The sequence below is a fragment of the Lemur catta genome, chromosome 20, assembly GCF_020740605.2.
Source record: "Lemur catta isolate mLemCat1 chromosome 20, mLemCat1.pri, whole genome shotgun sequence".
In the NCBI taxonomy this organism is placed as follows: domain Eukaryota; kingdom Metazoa; phylum Chordata; class Mammalia; order Primates; family Lemuridae; genus Lemur; species Lemur catta.
Window position 1 is genome coordinate 22432238 of NC_059147.1, and position 18783 is coordinate 22451020.

An 18783-nucleotide genomic window follows, 5' to 3' on the forward strand; every position below is an offset into this window, starting at 1 on the left:
CTCAGCCTCCCAGAGTGCTAGGATTACAGGCGTGAGCCACAGCGCCCGGCCAAAACAGTTTAATTTTTATTCCATGTAGAACCATTTATTTTTACTTGTCCTCATTCTAGTTTCCCCCAACTTTTAAAAATTGTATTCAAATATACATGAAGTTTTACCAATTTTAAGTGTGCGGTTCAGTAGAATTAAGTACATTCACACTGTTGTGCAGCCATCACCACTGTTTGTCTCCAGAACTTTTCTAATCTTTCCAAACACAAACTCTGTACCCATTAAACAGCAACTCCCCGTTTCCCTCTCCCCAGCCACTAGTAGCCCCTATTCTATGCCTCTGAATTTGACTGTTCTGCCACAAGTGGGATAATACAATATCTGTCGCTTTGTTTGGCTTATTCCACTTAGCATATTTTCAAAGTTCATCCATGCTGTAAAATGTGTCAGAATCCCCTTCAAGACTGAATAGTATTCTACGTATGTACACATTTTGTTTATCTATTCATTCGTCTCCAGTGTCAGCTTCAGTTTGGGATGATGAAAAAGTTCTGAAGATGGATAGTGGTGATGGCTGCACAACAATGTGAAGGTCCTTAATGCCATTGACCTGTACGCTTAAAAATGGTTAAAATAGTAAATTTTATATTTCACCACAATAAAAAAGTTATAAAAAAAAATTCATACTCCTCCAGAAGAGAAGTTGTAGGCCTACACTAGGGTTTCTTTACAGTGGCGCTATGACGTTTTGGACTGGACAATTCTTTGTTGCGGGGGCTGTCCTGTGCATTATAGGATGTTTAGCGGCATGCCTGGCCTTCATTTGATGACAGGAGCACCTCCCCAGGTATCTCCAGAATTGTCAAATGTCCCCTGAGAGAGGGGGCCACAATATTCCCTAGCAGAGAACCACTGATCTGCACTAACTTTGCTGACTCGGTGGACATTGTGTGAAACTTTGCTCTGTCCCTCAGCTCAGCCCATAGTCGTCCCCCATTGACATGGGAATTTTCTTGGTCATAGACGGATGTTCTTCAAATAAAGTTACTTTGTGAACGTAGTTTCTGCCACTTTGCCCCCAGTAGGACAGAAAGTTCTAGAGAAGCCATTTCAGCATGAAGCTTCTTTCTCCATGTTTTGACTAAGTTCATCACCCTCATCTATCTGTTGTCTTGCCTGGAGCTGGGGTGGCATCAAATAAAACAAGTGTGACAATGGTTTAACAAAATTCTTTAATAAAATTTATAAAAATGCATTTTTGAGAGTCATTTTCTCAGCCTGAATTGTTTTCCTTTTCCATCCCCAAAGAAAATACAAAATTATTAGCACCCACACACATATACACACAAAACTACCGTGACATTCTCTATACAGAACTACATTAGATACAGTCTCAAAGGAGGATAAATCAAGATGATTCCAAGAAGTGATTGCAGAGCTGATTGTTTTCCTCAAAAACATTTGACAGACAGTAAAGCTATTTCAGTAAAACTCTTTCTCGTGGTTGTTACAAGTTAAAATTTGCATTATCAATTTAAAAAATTCCAAATTAAGATCCTCTCTACCCTTTCCTCCCTCTGCTTAACACCATTAAGGCAAAGTTTTCTTCCTGTTTCTAAGAAAAAAATTGGAATTTCTAAGATTCTCAGTTTTCTATGTGCACTCAGAATTGGGCAAGTGTGTTCAGATCAGCTAGCATTTTCTATAAACATGATCAAAGGCAGGCACTTGGGGGTTCTTGGCTCCACATACAAACCATGCTACAAGGATCCTGGGTGGCGAAATACATTTTGAGATTTCTCCATTCTTCCAGAATTTTCAGAGATGAGATAGATCTACCTCAATCATCGTCAGCATCAGTTTGCTCAACTGCCAGGTTCAAGGACAAGCTCTCCTGCCACATCTAAGCCCACGTTTCCTATACCCCCTCTGTCTTTGGCTGCAGCACCTTAGGCACTATTCTGTGTCTCGGAATACATCACTCCTCTGTTTCAGTGTCAAACAAACATTGAAAATAAAGTGGCACCTGAAAACTCACCACATTTTCTGGCCAAGTCTCCCCATTTAGAACCAAAGTACTGCATAAGGACATTCACATAACAGTCTTACTCGAACGAGTCATGCCCAGCTCGAGTTATGTACTCAAGAGACGAAAAAGGGAAACCGTGAAAAAGGTCTTTGGAGTATACAATATCCAGTCAAGATGTGCAGACCGAGACACAAGCCTGTTCCCCCACTAAAAGGGCTCGGAAATTTCTGCATCAGAGAACTTCCATCTGGGTAAAGCAACAGAACTGAGGAGTAAGAGTGGATGTCAGGACATGGGACAGCAGTGCAGTGATGGGGCAGGAAGGAGCAGACAAATTTAAAAAAAAATTTAAAAAAAAAATTTTTTTTTTTAATAAACACAAAACAACAGAACTAAATCTCCTTTTAAAAATGAGGCAAAACCCCTTAAGGAAATCTGCAAGTTGCTGGCAGAACCTTCTGAGGCTAACATTGTCCTTCTGAAATATTAAAATCAGGGGGACTTGGACTTCATCACTATGTAAGGAGCGATGAAAGGAAAAAAAAAAAAGATTCAAGGCATAGGTCAAAACCTTTCTAACACATAGATTAGAGCTATAAAGTGGAAATCAGAACTATCCTAACTGCATCACTGTTCAGTCTCTTGTTCCCAGAAACTCATCTCCAGGGAAGGGAGCTGAAAATCCACCAGCAACACTATTTCTGCATTTCCATCGTCTGGGTCTAGGGACCCATCTCTCGAGTCCCCTAGTCGTCCTCGCCGCCACCATACATATCCGCCAACTTCTTGAAGCGACTGCCCCATTCATTCAGGTAGTCGTAGTCCTGGTCTTTGTCTGACTCCTCCGAGTTCAGGGAGCTCAGACTAGCAGCTTCGGAACCGCTTCCTTCATAGTCAAACACGAGCAGAGAGTCGTAAGGGGGTGCCGTGGGGTCACCATCAGCCGCCTTCAGATTCTAAGGAAGGGGAACAAAAGGGTCTTTCAGTGAAAGGGAGGGCACACCTGTCATCTCAGGTGAGAAATCTTCTCTTGGTGCCTCAAGCAACATGTAAGACATGGCAGCACACCCAGAACGTAGAACACCACGGAGCAACCAACGCCAACAAGGTACATTTACACAAACTGGCACGTGGGCATGACATGTTATTGATGAAAGGGAAAGGTCAGAGGAAAATGCGCAGAAGGTTTTCCCCTTAAACCAAAATGATAAATTATATGTAGGGAGGGGAGCCACAAGCACTAACCAATCAGGATGAACAGAGGCTGAAAACAATAACAACAAGCATACTGGTGCGCACAGGCTGTATCTCAGCCCAGAAAGGTCTAGAAGGATGAATGCCACACTGTTAACAGTTAATTTCTGGGGAGTGGAGGTGGAGGAATTGAGGAAGAATATATATATTTTTTTCTTTATGTAGATATTTTCATGATTTATATTTTTAAAATAGCATATTATTTTTATAGTTTAAATAAAAACTACAAATAAATGTGTGATCACTTGCAATGAATGTGAATGGAGGAAAGGACCTGAGTCGAGATGTATCTAATAGGGGTGGTTAGGCCGGGCGCAGCGGCTCACGCCTGTAATCCCAGCACTTGAAGAGGCTGAGGCAGGGGATCACTTGAGGCCAGGAGTTCAAGACCAGCCTGGGCAATATAGCGAGACCCGGTTTGTACATACATATATACACAAATACATAAATAAATGGGATGGTTAAACTCGTCCTTCATGTTCCTTGTTTTCTCCAAGGATCCTATAGTTAGAACAGATGTGGCTTGATCACTTTTAACCCTGCTGTGCCTCGTATAGTCCTTAGTGACAATAACTCCCATAGGAAGCACTAAAGTAAAACCAGCCCCCACCATAAAGAGGCACCGAGGGTCACTGGATCACTCCAATAACTGAGCAAATGATTAGGTAACATAGTGTAAGAAAATAGATCCTGCAAGACTATTCCTTTTACTGGGTTCCTTCTCATCTTACCCTAAGCTAATTAATTTAATGACTTACTATTCTCCCTTGCAGGTAGAGACAATCTTGTGACAGTTCTGGCCAGTATTATGTTGGTAAAAAGACAGTTTGCTAGAAGAAAGATTTTTCTTTTGTGCTTCACTTTGCTCTTCATAATTCTTCCTGACTGTAATATAGACCCAAGGCCTGGAAGTTTGGCAGCCATCTTGTGATCATGAGGCCACAGGTATGAGAACAAGGATCTACATGCTAAGAAAGTTGGAACAGCCTGATGCACCAGCCTAGACTGCTTGCTGCTCTTTCTATCTACACAAGGTAAATCTACTCCTACCTGTTGCAGCTTCTCATATTTAGAACTGAATGCACTTCTGGCATGTACTATATGGATGCTATTTTTCTTGCACTCAGGTAGATCTGTGATACACATTTAACATTACATGGGAATACAAGGGAAGCCATTAGTGAAACCAAACTGAATTCATGAATCTCTTAGTTTCATTTCTAGATGTATTAAATTCTTTCAAGCAATTCTTAGTTTTTGTCATATGGGCTTTGCAAATTCACTAAGACTAATTCGAAGTGCTATTAGTTCCAAAACTCAGATGAGACAGAATCTAAAGACTTCTTTTCTCATTTTTGACACAATTGCTCCTTTCTGAGTTTAGGGATGAGTCCTGCCTTGGTTTTTGACTTTACTTACTTCATCGATAAAATTTCCAATTTCATCAGGATTGGCAGGGCGGGGACGATACTGGGGCATGCTTAGGAGGGTTGGTGCGACATCATTGCGAGTCACTTCAGGCCGAGCATCCAGGCCCCTGTGCAACTGGCTCAAGTCAAAGTCCTTTGGAGCAAAAGACAAGTGTCACAAAGAGTAAGAATCAGTCATCTACACAAGGCTCTATTTGGTTTATAGACTATATTATTGCATCATGCCTTAACTGCCAACTCTATATTTACCAGCATGTGCACAATTTCATGTGAAACGACCATTTTAAAACTGAAAGTCTCCCAAATAGCACTAGCTTGCTGGTACAAAGGTGAGACCTGGACACAACTTATAGCTTAGAGCCCTTCAGCAAAACTATGCCTAGACGCGCTGAGCCTTAGCCATCATGTAGATTCTCGTGAGCCCAATGGCCCCTGCTAAACCATGAACACATGAGAGAGATATGCATGTTGTGAGCCACTGAGATCTGGGATTTTTTGCTATACTGTTCACCCATACAATATATCTGGTATCTCCGACCAGACTTAGAAGTCCCTGAAACCCGGAACAACACCTTACCCTTCTCTGTACCCCCAATCCCCCAATATCCTGCATGCAGCAAGAACTGAAATCCTCATCAGTGGCTCTTCTTGTAGACCACAGAGCTCAGCAAATGGCCCAAGTCAAAAGCAGGACTCTGACGGGCCCCAGGGTTCCCTTTCTAAGCAGACTGTCTAAGACCCTGAACAGTTAAAACCTGAGGGTAAGATGAGTTAAGATCATCTCCAAATTCAGGGGAAATACAGACGGCGTAAAAAGTTCACATCCACAAATGAAAAACATTTTCGTCTAGTTAAAAACTTAAGAGAAACAAAATATTAAAACAGATCAGTTGCTTTAAGTCAAAGATAATTTGACTGAAGTTCACGTCTAAGAACAGCGGTGAGGAGGGCAAGCTGTGGAGCCAGACGACTTGGCTCTACCGCTCCCCAGCTGTGTGACTTTGGGCAAGTTACTGAACTGCTCTGTGTCTCATTTCAGTCATTTGAGTGCAGAACGATAAGCGCTCAATAAGCGTTAGCTGTGTTGGTGATGATGATGGCATCCAACGACAATGTCTGTTTTCCTGGGTAAAGCCTTAAAAAATATAGTACACAAAGTAACGCAGAGCTATTTCAACGTCTGCCCTCTCCTAATCGCTGCTTCTTCCAAATAGAGAGACTGCCATTGAGCCACCATGGTTTTAAGCACCCACCTGGTCCTCTTCTCCGCCTCCTTCTTCATCATAGTAATAAACGTTGTCCCGGGTGTCATCTTCCGGGGGCAGTAAGGGCTCTTTGACCACTGCTCTCCTCCGAAGAAACAGCAGGAGCAGCAGAATCAGGACTGGGATGGGAGAGAGTGAGCGAGAGCGTGATGAGCGCCGCAGGCGGAGAAGGCGGCAGCGGCTGTCGCAGCGCACCCTGCCCCGCACGCCAGACAAGCGGCACCTAGACAGCCCCTGGCTGCCTTCAAAACACTTGCAGATGTCAAGGCACATGGTGCTCACATCCCTGCAGTTCATCTATGCAGTACAACATGGTGGACAGTGACATGCGAACTCAAGTGTGGTATTTAACTTGCCGAGGGATCTTAAAACCAACTGCTGTCATCTCCTCACATCTGGGGGAACGTGTGTGTGTCACACAGAGGAAACAGCGAGGGCCAAACCCGAGGCAGGTGCATGCTCGGTGTGACGGAGGGACGGTGAGGAGGCCAGCGTGCCTGCAGCGGGGAGAGCAAGGGGGAAGGAGGTGCACAAGAGGCCAGAGGGACGGGAGGGACTGTGTGGCCCACCGTAAGGACTTTGAAGCCACTGAAGGTTTGTGAGCAGGGTTGCTGGGTCAGCCCAAATGTGACTGATAAATGCATATTATTGTTAACCAGTTGACAGGGGGACACATATTATAAAATCACCTGGTATGTTCCTTATTTCCTCTTAAGATAAAAATCATGTAAGCTAGCTTTAAAATCTGTTTAATTATCAGGGCTTAAGATCAGGGTTTCATCTGATCTTGGGATTATTTCTAAGATATATACAATTAATGCTCAATTTAAAAAAAATTATGTGATTCATTGTGAATGAAAAAAAATATATGATTCCATGTGTTTTCTTTGCAGCTACGCGTGCCCAGGTACCTGCACATTGCACCCCAGCGAAGATTCACACAGGAGGCAGCATGAACTCGGGGAAAAGATTTCTCAGAGGCACTAACCTACCTACTATTTCTGAAAACAGAAGCATGCCAGAGACCTTATTCAGATAAATAATGTATCTCCCTTGCTCAGGACTCAGCAACGAGAGTTCTGAGCCCCTGCTGCATGGGTCAAGCCCTGTCTCTGCACAGGGACACGGTGCTGAACAGACAACTGAGGCTGCACGAGCTTGTGACAGCTTATGGCTTCCAAAAGGCTGTTCCTTACCAGCTATACTGAAAGCCGGTGGCCCCAGTGCCTGGCAGAGCCTGGCACAAGCTTTAAGGTTCTCCTCAGAACGAACATGCTCGTCAGTGACGATTATCCCAAAAGCAGACTGGTCCATGCGAATAGCATTTGGCTAGGAGGCGGGCAGGCAGGCTCGTGTTGTTGCACCCAAGACGAGGACAGAGGACAGGCAAATCCACCTAATCTCATGGCACAATAAAGCCACGTAAAGCCCGGAGCAATGAAAGCCTAGAAAGCTCTGAATTCTCAACAGCACTGTCCTTCTCTTCAACTGTGAGAGGTCACCGCAGCAGAGGGCAGAAGCCGAAGGTTCCCAGCACACATGTCCTGAGGGTTGAAAGACGCCCCCTACTGGAGTCTGCCAGAGCAGCAGCAGGACGTATGGTGCCCACGCCAGGTATAAATTGAAAGCCGCAGGTTTAGTCCTGCTGCTTCCTCTGCAAACCTTTCTCACTCCAGCCAGGGTGGCCTGCTCTCCGCCCTACAGAGCCCCCTGGGGAACCTTCCTGAATGCCCCTCTGCCTGTCTGAACTCTACCAGCCCCCGTGGCCCATCCACTTACACCTCCCACAAAACCTTCCTTGAGACTCAATTAACAGGCTTTTCTGACTGCAAAGGCACTTATGAGCGGGACCACTCCTCGCAGTCCCTAAGCATATGTGGTCTTCAAACTTTTCTAACTGACTTGTCTTCACTTGCTTTTAGAAACCATGACAGCATCTTTGTCAACCCCAGAGCTCCCTCCAGAGGTGGGCTCCAGCTACGTCAGTTTTTCCCCAGCAACCTCTTTCTCCTTCATCCTTTTAGTCACTGATACTCACTGCTCACCCCACAGTCCACCAGACCCCCCCCCCCCGCCAAATTTTAATCGGGCACGTGGTCACCCAGTTAGCACAGGGGCTTCCAGGCTCCCTTGCAGCTAGGTGTGGCTGTGTTTGGGCCAATGGGATGTGAGTGGAGGTGACTTATGCGATTTCCAGATGTGTAGCTCCCAAGTCCTCTCTCACTCCCCCTCCAGGATGGAATGTAGAGGTGGTGCTGGCGAGCTGGCCAGCTTTGACCATGCCGAGGACAGCACCCCAAGGCCTGGCTACTCTGCATGTGGTCCACGGACATACAGCATCAGCATCACGTGGGAGCTGGTGAGAACTGCAGAATCTGAGGCCCCACGCCAGACCTCCTGGATCAGAATTCTTATTTTAACCAAGAGGCACGGGTGATTTGTATACACTCAAGTTTGGGAAGCACCGACTTGAAGGATATAAAGAAACAAAAAAGAAGGAACCTGGGTCCCCTTGCTGACTTCATGGAACAGAGCTGCCTTGTAGTCTTGGACCACTCACCTCTGAAAACAGACAAACTTCTATTTTATTTAAGCCACCATACTCAGGAGTTTCTTTCTTACATCAGTTTAACCTGTACCCTAATTAATGCAAGAGGAAAAATCATTTCTAGCAAACAAACCTCCCCCATTTTAAAAGTCAAAGGCTGAAACACCTGCCGGCTGCACTTACTTAGCAAAGCAAGAATTCCTCCAAGAATGCCCAGAATGGCAGGAACTTGCAATCCTGCTTCGACATACTGCGACTTCACACAGTTTCTGACGGTCCCTTCACAGTCACACACAGAGACATCCAAGGTGGTCACTTGGTCTTTGTTCTGGTTGTCTGTGAGCTTGAGATTGATTTTGTATTCGCCGAACTCCAAGGTTTTCTTTGGCTCCAAAATGATAGACTCTCGGCCTGGGGAATGCAATAAAAAGAAGTGATGGGACCAGAGGGAAAAAAGCTCATTCTAGGATAAAATTGGTAGGGAACTAAGGACATCTCAAAGCTGAGTGAAGAGAGCAGAGCTGCTTGGGTTTTAGATTACTGGGAAGTATGCTACAAAACTTAGATACCAGAAAAGGAAAGACCTTTGATGCGATGCCTCAAAGGGACAAGGGACAAGGAACCAGATGTCAAGGGAAGGGTGGCATCTGGAAGTTGAGAAGTTGAGAAGTGGGGCAAGGGGGAGGAGGGCAGCCAGAGCAATGTTTCCAAAGTACAGCTCAAGTCCCCACCTGGGTCGTTGTACTCAATGGTCCAGTTGACACTTGCCCCGTGTGTTAGTTCCGCCGTGAAGGGAGAAGTATTGGGGGGAAGATCTGGATCAAAGATGTTTATGACACGAGGCTCTGGATTCCTCTGGCAGAAGTGCATGCTTCGAGGTTCTGGTACAGGGGCGTTGTCATTCACGTCAGAGAGGACCAGGAGAAGTGTCCCCGTTCCAGTAGCGACTGGAGAGCCTAAGAAAATATAGAGGAAATGTCACAGCTCAGGAACAGTATGACTCCCCACTGCCTTGTCCTGGTTTCAGTGGTCTCTCACCAGGCCCCACGCACCCCAGGAGCCTCCTGTCCTGCCAGTCCCAGCCCTCCTGCACTCCCAGGTGGGCAGGACCCTGACCGTTTGGAGTAGCTTATTCTCCACTTTGATAACAATGATTCAGGTTATTCTTCACACCAAAGACAACCTCCTTCCTCTTGTTCACATGACTCTATTCATTCATAAACTTTAACTACTCCCAGAAGCTTTTATTGCCCCCCTTCCCTTCACTGCTCCCTCGCCAGTTTTCCTTTTTCTGAAATTCTATGCCATTTACGGTCATTATCAAAGGGGTTGAGGCTTTTTAAATCACTGCAAGTTGCTTTTCAAAATAGATTTGGAAGTTCGCACACGTACTGTTTGCATTGCTTTTACATCCTGACACAGCACCAGGCATATGGTAGCAGAAAAAATAGGCACCCAAGGAACCATCACCGATATTATTACATGACAGGGAAACAATAACAGCAGAGGAGTCTATCTCAAACCTATATATACATAGTTCTTGCCTACATGGCAAGACTATGAATTTTTTGTTTTTACTTCTTTTTTTTTTTTTGAGACAGAGTCTCACTCTGTCACCCAGGCTACAGTGCAGTGGCGTCAGCCTTGCTCACAGCAACCTCAAACTCCTGGGCTCAAGCGATCCTCCTACCTCAGCCTCCCGAGTAGCTGGGACTACAGGCATGCGCCACCATGCCCGGCTAATTTTTTCTATATATATTTTTAGTTGTCTATATAATTTCTTTCTATTTTTAGTAGAGATGGGGGTCTTGCTCTTGCTCAGGCTGGTCTCGAACTCCTGAGCTCAAACGGTCCACCCACCTCAGCCTCTCAGAATGGAATTTTTGTTTTTTGGGTTTTGCTGACCTTTTTATCAAGTGAATTTCCTTCTTTAACAATAAGCATGTGTCGTTTAAGACGAATTTTAAAAATTTTTTTAATTACCAAATAGATTTTCTTTCTTTCTTTCTTTCTTTCTTTTTTTTTTCTTTTGTGAGTCAGGGTCTTACTTTGTTGCCCCAGCTAAAGTACAGTGGTGTCATCATAGCTCAGTGCAACCTCAAACTCCTGGGCTCAAGCAATCCTCCTGCCTCAGCCTCCGGAGTAGCTGGGACTACAGGCACACGCCACCACACCTGGCTAATTTATCTATTTTTAGTAGAGATGGGGCAATCTTGCTCTTGCTCTTGCTCAGGCTGGTCTCAGACTCCTGGGCTCAAGCAATCCTCCTGCCTCAGCCTCCCAGAGTGCTGGGATTACAGGCGTGACCCACCGTGCTGGGCCCTAATAGATTTTCTGAAGAAACTTCATTCTCTTCTTAGACCTTACATTAAAAGGCATGTACAATCCGAGTAACACCTGAGGAAATCATTGAGAACCATCACACCTTGGCTATGACTATGTAGGCCAGGGGGTCAGCAAACTAAAGCTTTCTGGCCAAACTAGACCACAGCTCTGCTCATTCTTTTACAACAAAGACTGTATGGGCCTGCAGAGCCTAAAATTTTCACATACACACCCCCCAGTCCTTTATAGCATAAGTCTGTCGACCCTTGGTTTGGGAGTCATTTACCCCAATTTACTCCCAGGCCAGGCCAAGGAATCCCCATGCAGCCAGAGGCAGCTGGCCAGGATAGCACTGCAGGCCGAGGCGATGGGCTAGCTTTCCCTTAATGCAGGGTGCTCTGCGGACAGAGCCCCGCTACGGCCTTGCTTGGCTTGTCTGATAAATTCTAGGTTGTCAAACCTGGAATTACTACTTCTTGAGGTTGGAGAGTGAGAGAGAGGAGACAGAATTAACCGTGGGAAGCTGACAGGTCTCTTTAGAAATGATTCTGCTTCTGGAGATCTATCCAAGGGAAGTACTCGTGCACAGAGGCATGCACAAGGATGTTCACCTATCACTCATGGAAACAATGAATCACTGGAAACAACCCCAATGTCCTTTAATATGTGCATGGTTAAATTGTGCTATACTCAGTTCTCATTAAAGAGTTCTATAATGTGCCACAGCACAGCTCTATGTCTTAAAGACATACTGTCAAATAAAATAATAATAATAATAATAATAATAATAATAATAAATAATAACATTTTACAACAAGGTTTAAGATAATGGTTTCTATAATAAAATCAGATAAAAAATGGCTATAAACCAGACAGTGATTTTACAATAAACTATATTTCTATATGTATATAAATGTATTTAAACACAAAGAAATAGTCTGGAAGGACCCACACCTAACTGATGATGATGATGATGGTGGTGATAAAAATGACGACAGCCCTCATACAGCGTGTACTATGTGGCAGATGCTATTCCAGGGCACGTTTACATAAATTAGCTCAGTTAATCCAGATGGGGTATCATCACTTTGTCAGATAAAGGAATTGAGGCACATGAAAATTAAGTAGTAAATCCAAGGTCACATGGGTGTAAAACTCTGGACCTGGGATATAAACCCTGGTGGTCTGGCTCCCGTGGGGAAGGAGTAGGGTTCAGGTTTAGAGAGGAAGTGGTAAAGAGGAACTTCTGCTCCACCCATTTTCTTTGAATTGTTGAGAATGAGAATGGGGCGAGGCAGCAAAGGCTCCCCCAGGCCGCACCTACCGTTGTCCGTCGCTATGATGAGGGCCGTGTATGTGCTGTTCTTCACGTAGTCGACGTTCTCTCTGTCCAGCTCAGCCCGAGTGGAAATGGCACCAGTGTCCGGATTAATCTTCAGCCAGCTGGCAGCGTCCCTCCAAATCCGATACCTGAACAAGCATGAGCTCTCGTTTAGGACAAGAACAGTCAACAGCATGTAGCTGAAGAAAGCTAAGGTTCCTCTTCATTTACACAGTTACTTCCAACGTTTTTATTTTGAAAAACAACAGCTCTAGAGAAAAGTTGCCAGAATGGTGTGACGACATCCATACACTTCTCCTAGATTTACCCGTTGTTAATAATTTGCCACAGTTGCTTTCTCTTTATATGTATACTGACACGCACATAATTTCTTGTTTTGCTGAACCATTTGCTAACGAATTACAGACATTGTGCTCCTTTCTCATAAATGCTTCAATGTGTTATCTGCTAAGAATAAAGGCATTCTCTTACAAAACCACAATTATTTGATTTTCAATTTTAGGAAATAAGACTTTGGTAAAATACTATCATTGAATATACGGTATATATTGAAATTGTCAATTTCTCCAAAAATGTTCTTTTAGCAACCCCACATCCTGCCAGATTCAGGATCCAGTTGAGGACCCATACATGGCATTCAGGGGCATGTCTCTTTAGTTTCCACTAATTTGGAACCATTCCTGGGTCTTTCTTTTCTTTTTTGACACTGACACTTTTGAAATGTGCAGGCCAGTTGTTTTGCAGAATGTCCCTCAACTGGGGTTTGTCGGATTGCTCCCTCATAATGAGATTCAGGTTACCCATTTGTGGAGGGGACACGAATACTACAGAGGTGATGCTGTCTCCTCCTCAGTGCATTACATCAGGAGGCACGTGATGTCTGTTCTTTTATTGGTGATGCTAACTTTGATCACGTGGATAAGGGAAAAGTCACCAGATTTCTTCATTGTAAAGGTGTCTTTTTTCCTTTTGTGATTAATCTATAATCTGCAGGCAGATAATCTGAGAATATCCTGTTCACCAACTAACTTTCACCCGATGGATTTAACATCTATGGGTAATTCTTGCCTGAAGCAATGATTACTATGATCCTTACTTATTTTTAAAAGCAGCTCCCCTAAAGAGTACAGCAGTTTTTAAATGGTGGCAACATGCGACCTCCTCTCCTGCCACGAATATTTGGAGATTTAGGTTGACACGTTGACTTAGGCGTGGGCTGCATTATTGGCATTTCATGGGAGATGCCAGAGAGGCTAACAGAGATGTACTGCCCTATTATCTACTGGAGTCACAGAAAAGCTCAGAAAGGGAAGCTAAGAAATCGAAGAAGGAAGGGGCTCTAGAAACCTGTGGGCTTGACCTCACTTCATTAGAAGAGCAAAGCAATGAATTACATAGTGTTCTTTGTTCCAGGGGTAAGGGCATCTACAAACACTTTTATAGAGGGTCCCTGAACGGGTCCCAGGTGATGCTCTGAACTATGTATTTCACTACTACAAGCTAAGATATCAACCCAGCCTGGGAACCAAGGCTTCATCACCACAAAAAATCCTACATTACTGTCTTTGGCTTTTCACTATTTCTTTAAACTCTGATTACCAGGCCTAACAGTTCGGACCACCTAGCAGTATCCCCTGGCTATGAGCAGTACATTGACCACATGTACAAAATTAGAGTATTTTCAAGCAATCATTGTGATTGGTTGGCTTGTATGTGGGTTTTCATCATCTGTGGCTGTGATTTACATTATAGAGGTGTCTTCAGGTTTAGAAAGAGAAGAAGAGGAGTGGGGAAGAAAACAAAAGAAAACAAAATAGAAAGAGAAGGAACAGTAAGCTTATAGCACGATACCATGTATGTAAATTAAAATCACATTCCTGCTACAGTACAAGAGCTCGAGGAGAAGAGGCACATTAGACCTAGAATAGCTCTCTACAGAGGAAAGGGAAAAACGTATAGGGAAAAGAAGTAAAAGACAATAAAAAAATAAACTAAACAAGAGGAAGGTCTTGCAAAGACAAATGATGATAAATGCCTACATCAACTATATATTATTCCTATTTATATAAAATGACATATTTTTTAAAACATTATATATACATGAAAATACCCAGTTGCTGCAAGTCAGTTGCACAATCCTCACACTTACGTTATCTTCTGCTCCATAAACGTGTCTGGCTCCCGGGCCGTGTAGGACGTGATCTCCAGGCCCACGCCGAAGTCTTCGGACACTTCCACTCTCTTCTCCGGGGGCACAAAGATGGGGGCTTCGTTCACATCCAGCACGTCCACGGTGACGGTGGCTGTGGAGGTGGTCAGAGTGACCACAAAAGGGGCCACATTGGTCACTGCCACGTGTAGGATGTACTGCTGCTTGGCCTCAAAATCCAAGCCCTAGAGAGTGGAAAAAATGAGGTTAAAAACAAACAAACATTTTTGTGTTGGTTAAAAAGGAAAAAAAAAAAAAAGAAAAGAAATCCTTAGCTATTGCTTTTGGTCAGTCATCTACCAGTGGTTCTCAAATCTGGCTAACAACGTGCTCAAGAGGAGGTCAAAGCTCTGGGGCTATTCCAGGATCTATTAACTCTTTGACTAACTGCAACAAGCAACTCACCCAATTTCTTAGTTTCCAAATTTTCTAAGACATTTTCCAAAAACAGCCAGATTTGCCCCACTTCTAAAATAATCCAGCAAAATTGAGGCCGGGTTCAGTAGCTCACGCCTGTAATCCTAGCACCCTGGGAGGCCCAGGCGGGAGGATCGCTTGGGGTCAGGAGTTCCAGACCAGCCTGTGCAAGAGCGAGACCCCTACTCTATCAAAAACAGAAAAAATTAGCCGGGTGTGGTGGCATGCTCCTTAGTCCCAGCTACTTGGGAGGCTGAGGCAGGGGGATCGCTTGAGCCTACGAGTTTGAGTTTCAGCTAGGCCGATGCCATGGCACTCTAGCCTAGGCAACAGAGCAAGACTCTGACTCCAAAAAAAAAAAAAAAAACTCTCTCATTTGCAAAATGGAAATGGGGGAGGCCGAGGCGAATGTTTCTAGGAAAGAGCCTATTAGAGTAGACAGTAATTCCTCTTCAATTTTAGGGTCTTATGTAGGAGCTTCTTGATTTTTCACATGAGCCTCAGGAGTATCCACAAACCCCGCCCCATCCATCAGAATATGGGACCGGGCCACCCCACCCCTGCCCTGCCAATGCTAATCAACTTCTCAAGACACCAAGGGACAAGGGAGTGGACAGCTGCCAGGGTGGGGGTTTCTGCATTTTGCCAGGCACTACACAAACCTTCGCTGTTTTCAAAATGCCATCGTTGGTTCCTGGGTCTGTGGTGACAACAAATTGTCCTTCTTTATCATTCAATATGGTGTACCGGGCCTCCCAAGCCGGAGTATTGGGGGCATCGGCATCAGTCACTTTGAGTGTGGTGATGACGACATTGGCCTCGTTCTCAGGCACTTGACCCGTGTACTGCAGAGAAAAGGAAACCACAAGTCATTCATGACATGCTGAGCCTGAGCATGGAGCAGGGTCTCAGGGGGCTGATGGAGTCCCTTCTGAGCCCAGGCTTTGGGAAGAGGTGACGAGAAGCCAGGTGGTGGGCACAGGTCTCGGAGGCAGTGCCCACTCCACGAGCAGGCCCTTGTTCCACGCCAGCGGAGCAGCTAGTACTCGAGTACCTTCCTCTGTGAGTACTGCAAACTGCTCTCCAAGGCCCTTGGGCACCAGAGCCCCTTAGCACATGCCGGCCCAGGAGCTAACTGCAATCTCAGTCAAGTGCAAGACACTGTGGTTTAACCACCATTCACCCCAGCCCCTGCCCCCATGCGCTCTCTACCAGCAATCTTTATAAAATGGAAGTCTGGTCATTACAATCCTCTGCTTAAAACCCTTTGATGACATCCTCTTGTGTTCAGGATAAATTCTAGAAGTCTTCACTCAGCCTACAAGGTCCCGTAGCTCCTGCCTTAGTTGGCTACTACACTTGAGTCGCGCCGGCTGTTTTTTCGGATCTTCCTGTGCATCAAGCTTTCTCTTGACTCAGAGCATTTGCACATGCAGATCCCGCAGCCTAAAACACTTTTCCACCCTCCCCGGTCCCACCTTTGCCTGACCTTCTTTCAAGTCTTACTAGAAATGTCACATACTGTCTTTGTGAAGCTTTTTTGTACTCCCAGTGATTAGGTTAGGATGGCAGACGCTGCTAATTGCCTAATAGATATCCATTCTCTCCTTCACTAACTATACCATTGGCAACAGCAATGTGCCCACCTCCAATACTACACTTCCCAGTCTCCCTGGAAGATGGCAGTTGCCGATGAGATGCAAGCGAAACTTGCAGAATGGGTTGTCACTGAAATGTCATTAATCAGAGAACCAGACTCGGTGACAATGCGTTTTGTGCCCCTTGCTCTTGCCCCTTTCCTGCACAGAGCACAGACAGACTGACTGGGACTCCAGAAGCCCTCTTGGGTCACAAGGTGACACTAAGGATAGAAGCCTTGCACTAAGGATGATGGACGAGCAAGGCAAAAGAGGCTTGGTCTTTACTGACAGGATAGACCATGTATCTCCAGACTTTTGGTGGCATAAGTATTCAATAATTCTTATAAATTGCCTAACATCTCCCTAGCTAGACTATAAGCTCCGTGAGAATGGAATCCTGGTCTGCTTTATTTGTGATTATATCTCCAGTGTCTAACACAGTGCCTAGTATAAACTTAGAAAATATTCATTCAATGAATAAATAAAACCCAGTAATATTTGCTACAAAGATGCACAACATGAGAACACGGATTCAGCAGGTGCTATCGGCAACTTCACAATCCCGTGCCAATTGGCTCCAGGCCAAGGATGGAACAAAAGTGCCCCAAGACAACTGCCACCGCCGTATGCTTACTTCTAAGTTTAAAGTTAATGTTCACTAGTCTGGAGAGAGTTTTCTAAGAGTTCACCCATGAGGAGTCGTGAAACTCAGTTTGCGAACAACAAAAGACCTTTCCCTGGAAACCGCCTAAGGAGTTGCAGAATTACCGTGGTGGGATTGAAGACGGGAGGGTTATCGTTGACGTCGGTGACGGTGATCACGGCTGTTGCTGTTGTGCTTAAGCCGTCGCCCTGAAGGTCAGCAGCTTGAACCACCAGGGTATACCTGGGAAACGTCTGCAGAGAGATCGACACACCCGAGTGAGGACCAAGACCACTAGCCACCTCAGGCCCTGCCCACTGCACAGAACCAGAGTATGTAATCATCTGCCTAAACGCCAGCCTGCCCGCCTTCTAGGCACAGAACCTCTGGGCAGATATTTAGATGCAAAGCGTAGACCATCATCATGCTAATGACTGGCCCCAGCAGAGTTTGCATTGTCTATGGGATTTAGCTAATATACATCTGCCTCCAACACCCTCCGACACCCTCCAGGTCCCTCTGACCCCTGACCTCTCGGTCCAGCCCAGCAGTGACCACACTGATGACTCCTGTGTCCCGGTTGATGGTGAACATGTTTCTGTGAGGCAACTTAGGCTCCTGGTCGAGGATGGTATAAGCGATGGCGGCGTTGTAGGTGTTCACGTCGTCGTCCGCGTCTGTGGCCGTGACCTGCATCACGGAGGTCCCTGGAAATATTCAAGAAGGTTTAGTCAAGCTGCGCTTGGGGACCTGGTCAACACTACTCAGCCCAGCTCTGTCCTGAGTGAGAAAGGAGGGGCCCTGGGCTTGGTACCAAGTCACAGTTTCCCTGTTCTCCAATTTCTAAAATTCTTACCCAAGTGCCAGGGGAGGAGGAGAACATCACACCCAACGAGCGAAGTGCAGAAGACTCCACCTTTCCAACACATGCTGGGTGGGGGCGAAGTGGGGAAGAGTACGGGGAACAAACAACTTCAAAATATGACATTTTACTGCCTCTTATATTGAGGGAATGGTATGTAAAATTTTTTTAATTCCAGAATTTTCTGCAATTGGCTTCTCAGCCACTGCTTTCATGAAAGAGAATGGTCATTTGAGATCATTGCCTTTAAGGTGGAAGAAAACATTCATAACACATGTGACTGACAAAGGACTAGTACCCAGAACATCTAAATAACTCTTAAGACTCAACAGGTACAACTGTTATATATATATAGTAAAAAAAAAAAAAAACTTAAAAAATAAAGCTAAAAAAAAAAAAAGAATCAAGGCTGGGAGCGGTGGCTCATGCCTGTAATCCTAGCACTCTGGGAGGCCGAGGCGGGAGGATCGCTCGAGGTCAGGAGTTCGAGACCAGCCTGAGCAAGAGCAAGACCACGTCTCTACTAAAAAATAGAAAGAAATTAACCAGTTTAAGTTTTTTAATTAATTTTAAAAAAATAAAGAAAGAAAGAAAAGAAAGAGAGCAATTACCCCAAAAGTCAGGGCAATGGTTTCCTTTATGGAGGAGAGAAAAGAATGTGCTCAAGGAAGGTGGTAGAGATGTTTAAGGCACCAGCAAGGATCTGTTTCTTAAGCAGAAAGGTTGTTCTTAAACTATTCTTATTTTATAGAAGTTCCTGTAGGTAGAATGTTCCTCCCCCCACCCCCCCACACACCCAACGAAGCTCCGTTCATTTGAAGGGTCAAC

General features: G+C 45.0%; 1 protein-coding gene across 1 annotated transcript in view; it reads right to left on the bottom strand.

The window, feature by feature from the left end:
* Window positions 1–1609: 1609 nt before the first annotated feature.
* The window catches only part of CDH1 (cadherin 1), a 67529-nt gene continuing 50355 nt past the window's right edge, over window positions 1610–18783 (bottom strand). The window contains exons 7-16 of the mRNA XM_045533398.1: window positions 17625–17800; window positions 17219–17347; window positions 15473–15655; window positions 14334–14578; window positions 12167–12312; window positions 9249–9473; window positions 8701–8928; window positions 5958–6088; window positions 4694–4837; window positions 1610–2976 (exon numbers count right to left, since the gene is read on the bottom strand). Coding sequence (XP_045389354.1) covers window positions 2767–2976; window positions 4694–4837; window positions 5958–6088; window positions 8701–8928; window positions 9249–9473; window positions 12167–12312; window positions 14334–14578; window positions 15473–15655; window positions 17219–17347; window positions 17625–17800 — 1817 coding nt within the window. The 3' untranslated portion in view covers window positions 1610–2766. The remainder of the gene's footprint in view (window positions 2977–4693; window positions 4838–5957; window positions 6089–8700; window positions 8929–9248; window positions 9474–12166; window positions 12313–14333; window positions 14579–15472; window positions 15656–17218; window positions 17348–17624; window positions 17801–18783) is intronic.